This window comes from Xyrauchen texanus, chromosome 35, assembly GCF_025860055.1.
Source record: "Xyrauchen texanus isolate HMW12.3.18 chromosome 35, RBS_HiC_50CHRs, whole genome shotgun sequence".
Classification (NCBI taxonomy): Eukaryota; Metazoa; Chordata; class Actinopteri; order Cypriniformes; family Catostomidae; genus Xyrauchen; species Xyrauchen texanus.
The window spans coordinates 34,681,291-34,694,990 of record NC_068310.1 but is presented as its reverse complement, the minus strand read 5'-3'; the positions used below and the strand labels follow the sequence as shown (position 1 = coordinate 34,694,990).

Genomic DNA, 13,700 nt, shown 5'->3' with positions numbered 1-13,700 from the left:
ACTGGATGCTGAGAATTCTCCCACTGCACTATGGAAAGAGTTTTTTGTTCATTAGTACTGATGGTTCACTACTATTAGGCATTTTAGTAACAGCAATGACGTAAAATGCCTTAACTTTATTCACATTGCTCCTTATTGCTTAGTGAAAATATATAAATAAGCAGAGCACATTTTGCTTTCTTTCGGTAATTCAAAAAAAATATTTGCGTGCCAAAAATTTGCTTCGCATTCAGGATGAATAGTTTCAAGTCAAGTCAATTTTATTTGTATAGCGCCTTTCACAACACACATCATTTCAAAGCAGCTTTACAGGCAAGATAAATCTGTAATGTCTATAATGTCGATGAGTCATCATTGTGTAATTAGATAAAATACGATTTTGAATTGTGTTTCAAAATAAATAATTTAATAATAATTGTATTTATAACCCCAGTGAGCAAGACGAAGGCAACTGTGGCAAGGAACACAAAACTCCAGAAGATGTTGGTTAATGGGAGAAAAATAACCTTGGGAGAAACCAAACTCACTGTGGGGGCCAGTTCCCCCTCTTGCTAACATCATGAATATAATGCCAATATAACTTATGTATTACCATGCAAGTCATGGTTTAAATGATTAAACTAAGTAAGGGTTAAGGGACAGTGTTTAAACATAGATTTTGTATGAACTGTAAGATTAATGACTAATGTCTTTGAAGTCCATCCTGGATTAACTGCAGAAGTTCACATCGATGCAATTGTCCTTGTTAATTGACTGAAGTGTTTTGTTGGCAATTGATAGTCTATGTATTCCATTTCAAGAGTGTAGTCCATCAATAGACCAAGGTGATGCAGGCAGAGATCAGTGAGGTTCATCGCAGTTCAATCTCGCCTGTAATTTAGGTGAGGTTCGGTGTGGGCCGTCCAAGGTTCAGACGATGGTATATGAGGTATCCTATGTCTTATGGTTGGAGTTGGCATCAGTTCATCCTCTGAAGTCCATCGTAATAGACTGAAGTGATTTTCAGAACAAAAAATCGTTGGCTGAATTTCATTGGCCATTCACTTTGCTAACTGAGTGAAGTATACTTAAGGGGCGGTCACACAAGGCTTTGAGCATGCAACGTTTTTTCGGACAGCACAATGGACCAGGATGTGATGTCACGCGGGAGAGCTTCTGGTTTTAGTCAATAACACTTCACAAATAACAAAAAAGATTACATTATCTCTTTCCTATCATTTGTTCCACGTAGATGCAGGGTCCGCTTCGTGATAGTCTGCATATGTATTTGATTTGGCACAAGTTTTACGCAGGATGCCCAGTGGCTGGTGGACAACAACAACTGCCATTTACCACTAAGCGGCGGTGACATCACCACGACGCTTGTGCCAGGCTATGTGCACCTTGAGGCCACGTGAAGTGTGGAAAGCCCGCTGGCAGGTGGTCACGGGGCAGACCCAGATGCCGCAGGTCGACTGAGACGACTGGCTGATGGACCACCTGTGCCCCCTACTGTGCCAACTTGTTGTGCTTTAGCCATCCGGCACTCCACTTGTTGTTGTGAGCGTCACTCCTCCACCCTCCATTGTTATTGGAGGTCGACTGCCTCCAACTGCCCAGTAGTGTCCTTCAAGAGCCTCCGCCACAGAGGCCAATCTTGACACCGCTTTTACCAGTCAGCGGCAAGTCCACTCAGCTCCACATCACTCCATCTCCTCTCTAGCCTGTGCTACGCCCGTTTAGCCCCTTAAATTTGGCCAAACAAAAGCTGTTTAGGCATGTGGTGGCTGGGCCTGCGAGCTACATGGCCCAGCCAATGCAGCCTTGCCTACCAAAGGAATTCACCGATGGGACTTCGTCCAGATCTTTCAAGGTTTTGTCAGCACCTCTCACAATCCTGCCTGTTTAAACCCAGGATGGATCATAAGCAGGCCAGTCTAAATGTTTCCAACCGGCTAAGATGTTCCATTTACGGGTTCCATGTTTCGCAAGCATAGAGAAAGGAGGGTATGACCGTGGCCGAGAAGACCCAAATCTTCGTGCGGAGCAACAGACCAGGTAGATTCCACACAGCGTTACGCAACCATTGAAAAGATAATGCTGCTCGACTGATTCAGAGTGAGATCTCTGCTGCTAAACCGGACCCGGTCATGGGGCTGGGGGACTCTCACTCACACACATACGGGGCAATTTAGAGTCTCCAATTCACTTAACCTGCATGTTTTTTTGGGCATGTGGGGCAAACCGGAGCACCCGGAAGAAACCCACGCAAACATGGGAGAACATGCTAACTCCACACAGAAAGGCCCTAGTTGAGCCGGGACTCAAACCCAGGACCTTCTTGCTGTTAGGCAACAGTGCTAACCAATAAGACACCGATCATTTGAATTCAGCCTAAAGGTCGGTGTGTGAAATTTGGATCTTCAGATCTTCTATTGGCTATGCGTCCTCTCACAATGCAGATTCTCTGAGTTCACCAAGCTTTTACTTTGGTACGCAGGGGCATACAATGTTTCTTCATTTGAGCTTTTCCGGTCTCCCGCGTTTGAATAGGAGTGAATGAAGTGTAAAGTGTTATGTGACTTCCCACTTACTTTATTAGCATTGCGGCAAGAGCAAAAAAACAAAGCAAAATGAATTGCAGATAAAAATCACTGGACGAATTGTATCACTTTGCTAATTGAGATAAGTGTACTTCATTAGGAAAGCAACAAGAGTCAAATCAGAATTAACTGCAGACAAAAATTGTTGGTTGATTTTAGGCTTTTCGTTTCACTCTTTGTGTGAATAGGCTTTATTCTAGGCTTATTCACCCAAAAATGAAAATTCTCATCATTTTCTCACCCTCATGCCATCCCAGATGTGTATGACTTTCTTCAACAGAACATGATTGAAGAAAAATAGAACAATACCTATGCTCAGAAGGTCCTTAAAATACAAGTGGATGGTGATCAGACTTCTGAAGATCCTAAAAGGACAGATAGTCAGCATAAACGTCATTCATACGACTCCAGTGGTGAAATGAATGTCTTCCAAAGTTAAACAATTGAACAATTGCTTTTAGTGCAGTAAAGATCAATATTTAAGCACTTTTTAAATATTCTGCAATGCATCTCTTCCGGTCAGCAGCAGTATGCGCGTGACATAATCGCATGAGAACTGATGCATGTGCGAAACACCCGGAAGAGCAGCGTTGTTTACAACTGAGTATGAGGAACGCTGTACAGAAACATAGTTGGTTTTGGTTTAGATCTGTATTTGTATCTGTGTTTTACACCATTGTGTGTTTGTGTGCTTATCCTGGAAGTCTCAACCTGTAACATCCCAATGCAAATTCGTCACACCATGGACTATGTGAACTCCTTGCTCTTGTGAATGCGTATACTGCTGCTGACCGCAAACGATGGTTTATAGTTAAAAAGTACTTCTATCTTTTACGCACCAAAAATGATCATGTCACTTTAGAAGACATTCGTTTTATCTGCTGGAGTTGTATGGATGAAGTTTAGGCTCACTGTCTGAGATTTTTGAATCTTCAAATGTCTGATCACCATCCACTTGCATTTTAAGGACCTACTGAGCTAAGATATTTTTCTATCAAATGTGTTCTGATGAAAAAAGAAAGTCATACACATTTGGGACGTAATGAGTGAATAAATGATGAGACAATTTTCATTTTTGGGTGAATCCCACCATACCATATTAAAACCACAGCAGCGTGTAGTCTAACACAATTGTGCACACATGCACATACATCCGTTCACAGCATTTAAGAACAGAAAGAACATTAGTGTGCTGAACCTTATTAAAAGTTTAATTTAGCTAAATATATTTAGTCCATTCTACTGAAGGATTTCTTGTCCACTGCACACACCCCCACACATGCTGCCTGTGTCTGTGAGAGGCTGCATGGTTGGAGTCTGTGATTGACAGGAGTGTGTCCCCTGGCCCCTAATAGCTTCTTAATCAGACCAGATAATAGACTGCCATGCCTGTTCACCACCCACATGCACACACATCCCCCATCACTCTCTTACGCTCACATATGGATATGGTACACATGTTTTTGTACTTTTTATTCAATTTAATTTTTGAAGTTTATTTTTATAAACAATGTTTGAAACTTGATATAATTTAGTCACATAAACATAACATTTGTGTCATTACACATTTAAAATGCTTTAAAACACATTTCTCATGATCTTACATTTCTTTTTATATGAAGGCGTATGCTTAAATGTTTGAAATTAGTTTTGTAGACAAAAATATAATTGTGCCACCAAGTGTTTCAAAACGTTTTGACCGGTAGTGTATACACACACACCTTTTAAATGCAGATTATATCTGCAATAATTTTATTAATCTGTCAATGTGCATGCTATTTTTGAACTGCAATTTATTGCATTACATTTTTAAAAATGTAATACATTTATATTGCTCATCTGTAAAGTTGCATGTTTTAGTAAGCTTGCACTCCCTATTATTTTATGTAATTTGTAAAGTAGATTATAACTTTAAATCTCTCTCCAATCAACTGTTTAAAAAGGGATAATTCACCAAAAATGTAAATTCCCTTATCATTTACTCACTCTCATGCCATCACAGATGTGTATGACTTTCTCTCTTCTGCTTAACACAAATGAAGATTTGTAGAAAAAATATCTCTGCTCTGTGGTTCCATACAATGCAAGTGAATGGTGACCAGAAATTTGAAGGACCAAAAATGACATAAAGGAAACATAAAAGTAATCCATATGACTCCAGTCTTTAAATCCATATCTTCAAAAGCAATATGATAGGTGTGTGTGAGAAACAGAAAAGTATTTAAGTAATTTTTGACTCTAAATCTCCATTTTAACTTTCACTTTTAGATGTGAAAGTGAAAGTGGAGATTTAGAGTAAAAGACTTTAAATATTGTTCTGTTTCTCACTCACTCCTGTTATATTGCTTCTGAAGATATGATTTAACCACTGGAGTCATATGGATTACTTATAAAATTCCTTTATGGGATATGGGAGCTACAAAGGTCTGATCACATTCACTTGCGTTGCATGGACCTACAGGGCTGAGATATTCTTCTAAAACTCTTTGTGTTCTGCTGAAGGAAGTCATACACATCTTGATCGCATGAGGGTGATTAAATAATGAGAGAATCTACATTTTTGGGTGAACTATCCCTTTAAAAGCAACATAATACAGATTTTGCAGTGCATTTAACTTGCGTAATTTGATGTGTTTTCAAGTTAAACTGAATATTCAGTGGTAAATAATTTAGGACAGGACTCGATTTTATCCATTGGGATTGGATCGGATCGTGATAGGCTGAAAATTTAGACTATGAAATGTATTGATGACATGTCATGCATGAATGGCCTTTATTAAGAAAGTAAATAAGATTAATTTTCAGTTTGATTTTGAGTTTGGTTCACAAAATCTTCCCCAGCTAGCTAAAGTTTTTTCCCATTTGTCTGTTTGTTTACAGGTTTGCCGGCAAGACTGTGAGTACGTGTTCTCTGGTCCTGGTCTCAGTCACCCTGAACAATTCCGACGCTCTGGTCACCGTTAACACCGAGAAAACTGTGATCGGCTCTATGCTGCTGCGGCAGTTTAAAATAGCTCTGACGAACAACACCCCCTAGAAAGAGTCTCTCCAACAGAGCATAAAAAGTTAACCTTTCACACACACACACACACACACACACACACTCACAAATTCAGTTTAAGAAAAAAAAGTGCCATAATTCAAATGCAAAAGTGCTCCATTTGTGTTATAAGGAATCTTAACAATTTGGTATGGTTTGTATTTGTGTTGTGGGAAGTTATAGATATATAATTCAGGTCAAGTGTGTGTGTGTGTGTGTGTGCACAGAGGGCTTCTTATCTGTTCCTGATATCTGAGTTTTGTGTACTCTGAAAATACTATATCAATACTGACAATTAGCAGAATTTCTTTATTTAACAGCAAGTTAAATATTTCTTTTTATTTTAGTTTTAATTAGCCTGATATATGAGCATTGTTGCCTAATCAGCAATTTGATGTTGTCTGTCTGGTCTTTGAGGGAAATGAAGCTTGTATAATGTCCAAAACATTTGTTAAATTTCTCCACTTTGTGAAGTGCCTTTCCTAAGATGATTAACCCAAGTGCCCGACAGGCTCTGCCAACAAGCCCCAGTTGTTTGACTATTGCCATAATTACAATGATTAAAAAGAAGTCATACAGAAACTATAAAGCAATTTTGTTTATTTGTGTCATTATACCATAATTTCTCCTGTTCTCTGCCAAATGGAATGCAAACTCAACACTTCAATGTTCTATCTGCAGAATAGCAACTGTGATGTCATCATTAGCGAAGCACGTAGCATGCTGTCTGGTTTATATGAAGTTGCTAATGAACATAGAAAGGACTTTCTGTTTCTATAGAACACAGACAATATTGTTTATTGCTTCTAAATTGTTCCCCACACATATCTCTATAAAATATGCTTCTTAAAGTGTGGGTTAACCCTATGACAAAATGCATCACAGCTTGAAACTAATGTAATCATCTTCAGGCTTTATTAGATGAAGTCAGGGAAACCTAATGTGCTACAGCTACTGATGAGCCAATTTAGGAGTTTACATGCTGCTATTTGGTTTAGAATTTCTACTAGTGATCAAATTTGCACACATGACATTTAATCAACAGGCAGGTTTTGAAGGAATTCATAAAAGGTTGGATTCAGAGTGAAGAAATGCTGCCCAAATACTTCAAAGTGGTTGTTAGGATTGAGTCCCCATTGTATTGATTGCAGGCCACCCTGGACTCCCCAATGGAGTGGATCAGACTTTCTTCTAGAGGACAACATACAGTACATGCTGTAAGTGATTATTTGACTCCATCATGTTAACGAACAAGAGAGGTAACAATTGTTTAAAATTTTGTCTGAAAATGTAGTGGCAAAATTACGTTCTTTGAGAACATTTGTGCAAAGTTTTTGCTCTGAAATTTTGTAAAATTTATCAGTAGCCTCAAAAAGGATTTGTACACTTAAGCCACACTTAAAAGTGACCAAAAGTAACTTTTATGAGGCATATTTTGCAACTGCTTTTAACTGTTCCGTAATCCTAATGTAATTAGGTTGCATATACCGATCAGCCACAGCATTAAAACCACCGGCTTAATATTCTGCAGGTCGCCCTCGTGCCACCAAAACCCACATCAACACTTATCTCAGAATAGCATGATGAGATAATATTTCTCACCACAATCGTACAGAGTGGTTATCTGAGTTACCTTATACTTTGTCAGTTTGAACCAGTCTGGCCATTCTCTGTTGACCTCTCTCTTAAACAAGGCATTTCTATCAGCAGAACTGCCGCTCATTGGATGTTTTTTGTTTTTGGCACCAACAATCATGCCACCAAATCATTGAGATCACATTTTTCCCCATTCTGATGGTTGATGTGGACATTAACTGAAGCTCCTGACCCATACCTGTATGATTTTATGCACTGCGCTGCTGCCACACGACTGGCTGATTAGATAAACACATGGATGATTGTTGGTGCCTGACAGGCTGGTTTGAGTATTTCTGTAACTGCTGAACTCCTGGGATTTTCACACACAACAGTCTCTATAATGTACTCAGAATGGTGCCAAAAACCAAAAAACATCCAGTGAGGGGCAGTTCTGTGGACGGAAATGCCTTGTTGATGAGCGAGATCAACAGAGAATGGCCAGATTGGTTTGAACTGACAAAGTCTACGGTAACTCGGATAACCGCTCTGTACCATTTTGGTGAGAAGAACAGCATCTCAGAATGTTATTTCGAGATTCAGGTTGGTGCCTACACAATATTAGTCAGGTGGTTTTAATATTGTGGCTGATCGTTAGATCCTTTGCACGTGACGTCACGGTCTACTCGCGCGAATTCTGAACGCCATGACGGACGGCAAGCCAAACGAGTTCGTGTTTGTGTTCGTTCGTGTTATAAAATGGTTATTTCGTGTTGTGCCGTGGGGTGTGCTAATACACAGGGTAAAACCAATCTATCGTTTTATCGAATAGCAGTTGATGGGGAGAGAAGGCATCGATGGGTTGCTGCTATCAGCCGAAAGGGCTGGCAGCCCTCCAAGTACTCCAGGATTTGCAGCGAGCATTTTTTACAAGGTAAGAATAATTTCCCAGTTACGTGTAATTCATTTCTGTAATACCATACCGTCATCCATGTCCAGATGGAGACCCAGTCAAATTGTCATTTGTAACATGAGTAAGCTATGTAATGAGCAAGTACCAGCTAGCGTGATAGGGCTGTGCAGTCTACCCATTCACACTGATCGCCCGTCTAACAGTGTCATCTGTATCTGACACAAAAAACCACGCAGATTTTGCACTTAAATGTCTATGCTTCTCTCTAATCTAGGTTGGCTTTTATAAACGTGTTGAAAGATGTTTTTGTAAAATAAACCAGCCCTCCCCCGCGACCCTGTACACAGGATAAGCGGTTGACGATGGATGGATGGATGGATGATACCAGCCCTCAATCTTTTGACCGTGCTTTTGTCCCTTATAAAAGGATATTAAATGCATGTAGAATTACACACTGGCAAATCTTACTAAATAATTAAATTCAATTTTATTAATAGTATCAAATCATAACAAGAGTTATTTCGAAAAACTTTACAAATAGAGTAGGTCTAGACCACACCCTATAATTTACAAAGAGCCAACAATTCTAGTAGTTCACTTCATGTTTTGAACAACACCCTACTACTCCTCCAATTCTTGTGAGTCTGTGGACTGTGTTTTGTCTGACAGCAGTCTATCTGGGCATGTATATGTCTTGGCCAATAACTCAGATAAAATGGCTGACCTATAGAAGGACTCGACATTCTGCACTGCTTCTGTAAAAAGTCAGCATCAGGCAAAATTCTCTGTATGAAAAAATTGGATGTAGACCACACCATGAAGTCACAAAACTTCCACCTCGTCACAAACAACTGGGCTTGCACCTGGTAGTGGTATTGATGATCTCTGTTAAGTGCATGTGTACCATCTGTGTTCTCAATGCAGAAATGTTTCTTTTCAGTGGCACTGAGGACTCCGGTGTCTTTGGCACAGTGTGGGCACTTGATTTCCAAAATACCATCGCCACAGCAGGAGCAGGACAGCAAGGCATCTGGAGATGCTCCAAGGTAGGGACGGGAGGTATCAATGTGGAGACCGGCATCACGAACACTTAGGTCCTGATGATGTTGTGCAGCGTACGCCTCATACGTCTCTCTGGCTTTTTGTTCATGTTCACATCCCCATCTGTAAATTAGAAAAATAATGTTATTAAGTCATCGTAACTCTGAGTGCTCTTTTCATTGGATTTGTTCTCTCATTTCCTAAGAACTATAAGTACTATAGATGTCAGTACCCAAAATTGGCCTAATTTTAATAGCACATAATATTCTCTTGTATCATATTCTATCACAGAGTCGTTTAAAAATATGTAAATTAAATATAACAGGAATAGGGATGCACAATATTGGATTTTGGCCAATATTCGATATGCCGATATTTTCAAACTCATTTTGGCTTTTTGATTTTACTGAAGAGAAATCAAATCAAAGTCTCTCTCCTGTACTGCCTTTATCTTATTACACTCATGTGTTGTAGATAAGGCAATACAAAAGACAAACAACATTTGATTCTACCATAAATATATACTTTTACAAATGCAGACAGACATTCACCCCTGAAAAATAGATAAATTATTTCACTTAGAATAAATGAGGAGAATAAATGATATGCCTGTGCCACATTTTATTTTTAAGTTCAGACTTCAAACTTCAGTCCTTAGGAGTAGGGATGTGACGGTGAAGATACATTCCACTAATTTAAAGGCAAACGTAAAATGCTGCGTGTTTGCACGGGCATGCAAAATGGTGGTCGTGTGGAGCAGCACTGTTTTGTTATTGTGCCTTGAATTTGCGCTAATTTGAAAACAAAACTAATTTTTTTACATACGCTTATAAAAAGCTGTTGCGGCAGTGTGCACTTCACTCTCTACGTTAATTTAAGACTTTATTTAAATCATTTAAGACTGCTCTTATGAGGACACTTCGACAAAACTGACATTTTGGCATAATTTGTACGTGTTATGTTTTGTTCAAGCCCGAAGAGAACTTCGATACTGACGCGAGTCTTTTCCTCCACACAGCTGACATGTTGGAAGTTTAAGTTGTTGGTGCTAATGCTACGTTCACAGTCGTCGCGTGCGCATAGTATAGAAATATTAATATCTGCCGATGATGATAATTTTAAGCTTTTATCGACCGATACCGATGTCGTGCCGATATCATCGTGCATCCCTAAACAGGAACCATTTAAAAGGAACATTAGGAATAAATAGGAAAAGGACCTTCACCATACACCTGGGATTAAAAATAGATAAGGGCACTCAAAGAGATTGAAGGATGCATATTTGTAATTTAATGTTGATAATTTGTAATACTGACTAATAAATTTTCCAATGATAAACGCATTTCTTTGTCTTGTGTTTGTTTCTTTGATGTTTTTTTAAGAAAGCAGGGGCCCTCTACATTAGAACACAACATGTATTGCATACATTTCCATAGTTGAAACATAAGTTCAAAGCACATCTAATTTCTTTACTCACACTATGGTGAAATTAAAAACAGAAACTATATGTTTGTGTCATTATGTCACACATGCCTGGTTGCAACTGTTGAAAATCTACATAGGTCAGGGTAACAGATCTGCCTAATTAGGGATTTGGAAGGATTTGTAGGGTCTGTCCTTGCAGCTGACTTGAACCTAGATGCCGTCACCCTACCAGCCCTCATGTCAAACCATAGCCTTGACTTTCCCTGTTGTCGTGTCTCTTCCTCAACTTTTACTGCCTACAACATTGTAAATTATAGAAGATGAAATTAATGACATGACACCTTCAAGCACATTTTAGTCATATGAGATTAAGAGGGATGACTATACCTGCTCTGGTGTGACTTCCATATCATTGAATACCGCATCACATTTTTTCTCAAGGTCCGAGGCAGACAGCTTCCGGTTCTGAGCACTGTATAACTCAGTCAGGGGATGTGGTAGACCCAGTGACACCACCTTTGGTTGAAACTGTTTACAGTAGTGCGGCATTATGCGTAGTATACCACCCTTCTCAGAAGGGTTTGGAGTTGCATTATCCAGAGCCTTGTAGAATTGTTCTATAGCTGCTGCAGACACACCCACTTTTTTCCCAGATGGACAACCTGAATGGCTTTGGTTGTTTACACCACAACGCTTTTTGGCAGGATTTGAGAAATCAATTCCCGATCCCTCTTCGTACAAAGCCTTGCCTGCTTTCAAAGGAGGTAGTCCCCACTGTCTGGGCCCATCAGTGCAGCTTTTGTCTCCCAGATGTTTGACAGCAGAGTCTATTGCGTACAGCAAAGCTGTTACGTGGGAGCACACCTCTCCCAGGCCCGCTTTACATGTACAGTGGCCACACAAGACTGTCCCATCCTCCTTCTGTGATGACAAGATGGCGGCGCACGCGAGTGCAGCGGCTCTTTGCTCTCCGAGTTGGTGTCTAATTTTGTGTCTAATTTTGTTTATTTTGTCGCAACTACAGATAGATATATATCAGTTAACAAACTCCTACAGTCGCCAGGACTTAATAAACATTGGAGTTGCCCACAGCAGGGCAATTATGTCATCTTTCCACCGGACTCATAACATACCTGACTCCATTACCAGAGAACCGGGCTCTCTGTGGATCCCGGAGCAGGTATCACTGTCAGATTAAGGAAAGACCCACACAGACCAGCGATCCCCAGCCTCTTCCTCTCAAATGCCAGATCTGTTGTCCACAAGATCGGCGATCTGGAGCTACTCTTAGCCGCAAATAATTCAATACGGAACTGCAACATAATGATAATTACCGAAACTTGGCTTACCTCTTTGATCCCCTATACTGCTGTTGAGTTGAATGACAGGAGGCTACACAGACAGGATAGATCCAGAGACACCGGTAAGAAAAGAGGAGGGGGGCTATGTGTATATGTGAATGATAACTGGTGTGAGCAGAGTCGCGTTATAGACAGTCACTGTTCCCGCGATCTGGAATCTCTGTCAGTGTTATGCAGACCCTTCTATCTACCGAGAGAGCTGACTGTAGTAACTGTGACTGCCGTCTACATTCCACCGGATGTAAATGTTAGCTCGTCTTTGGCTCATCTTTATCAAACCATCAGCAAGCTGCAGAAATCTTACCCGGATGGAGTCCATATGATTGCGGGTGATTTTAATCAGGCATGCTTAAAGTCAGTGCTTCCCAAATTCACTCAATATGGGAACTGCGCCACCGGGGGGGAAAAATATTCTTGACCATGTCTACTGTAACCTAAAGCATGCCTACAGGGCAGTGCCCCTTCCTCACCTGGGGCTTTCAGATCACCTCTCTCTGTTCCTCCTTCCTGTCTATATCTCTCTAAGAAGAACAACAAAGCCATGTATCAAAACAATTACAACATGGCCAGAGGGGGCGCTGTCACAACTCCAGGACTGCTTCTCAAGTACTGAATGGTCGCTTTTTGAACAAGGGGATCTTGAGGAGTACACAGATACAGTACTTTTTTATATAAAAACCTGCATTGACAATGTGACGGTACGTAAACGTATTAGGGTATTTTCTAATCAGAAGCCATGGATGACTTCGGAAGTATACAAACTTCTCAAAGCACGGGACTGGGCTTTCAGGTCAGGAGACATAGCCCTATATTCCACTGCTAGGAATGATCTGAAGAGGGGAATTAACACCGCTAAACGGGTCTACATAGAGAAAATTGAGAACTATGTCTCGGATAACGATCCGAGACGAGTCTGGCAGGGGTTACAACATCTCACTAATTATCAGGGCAGGAAGAAAATTGTAACAACAACAAACGGTGTCCTACTGGCAGAAGAATTGAACAACTTCTTTGCCCGTTTTGAGACCAAGAGCCCATTTAATTTATCCCCTTCTGTGGTCACTGATATGCCTGCACTCACTGTTCAACAGCACGAAGTGAGACAGGTTCTTAAAGCAGTGAACCCCAGGAAGGCAGCTGGCCCTGATGGGGTACCTGAGAAGGTACTCAAAGCATGTTGTAATGAACTCTCTGCTGTTTTTACCACCATTTTCAATTTATCTCTCACTCAGGCCATTGTCCCCTCCTCTTTGAAATCAGCAACTATTATCCCTATTCCTAAGAAATCAGCATCAAATAGCCTTGCTGACTATAGACCCGTGGCCCTCACTCCTCTTATAATGAAGTGCTTTGAGAGACTGGTACTCAAACATGTGCAAGCCAGTCTACCTCACTCCTTGGATAATCATCAGTTTGCATATAAGGCTAACAGATCTACAGATAATGCTTTATCCATTACTCTCCATACTGCCCTGAGCCATCTCGAACAGAGAAACAGCTATATCAGGATGCTCTTCGTGGATTATAGCTCCGCTTTTAATACAATTATTCCCGACATCCTGATAAACAAACTGTTGACTCTCGGCCTTCCCCCGCCTATCTGCAGCTGGATAAAGGACTTTTTGTCAAATCGCCCACAGACTGTCAAAATTGACACTCAGTTATCCTCCACTATCACACTTAGCACCGGCTCACCTCAGGGCTGTGTGCTGAGTCCTCTTCTCTATTCATTATACACCTTTGACTGTTCACCAACGTTTTCT

General features: G+C 40.5%; 1 protein-coding gene across 1 annotated transcript in view; it reads left to right on the top strand.

The window, feature by feature from the left end:
* LOC127629052 (AP-3 complex subunit beta-1-like) overlaps window positions 1-6,203 on the top strand; it is an 80,244-nt gene extending 74,041 nt beyond the window's left edge. The window contains exon 27 of the mRNA XM_052106079.1: window positions 5,463-6,203. Within this exon, the coding sequence (XP_051962039.1) occupies window positions 5,463-5,619 (157 nt within the window). The 3' untranslated portion in view covers window positions 5,620-6,203. The remainder of the gene's footprint in view (window positions 1-5,462) is intronic.
* Window positions 6,204-13,700: the final 7,497 nt, after the last annotated feature.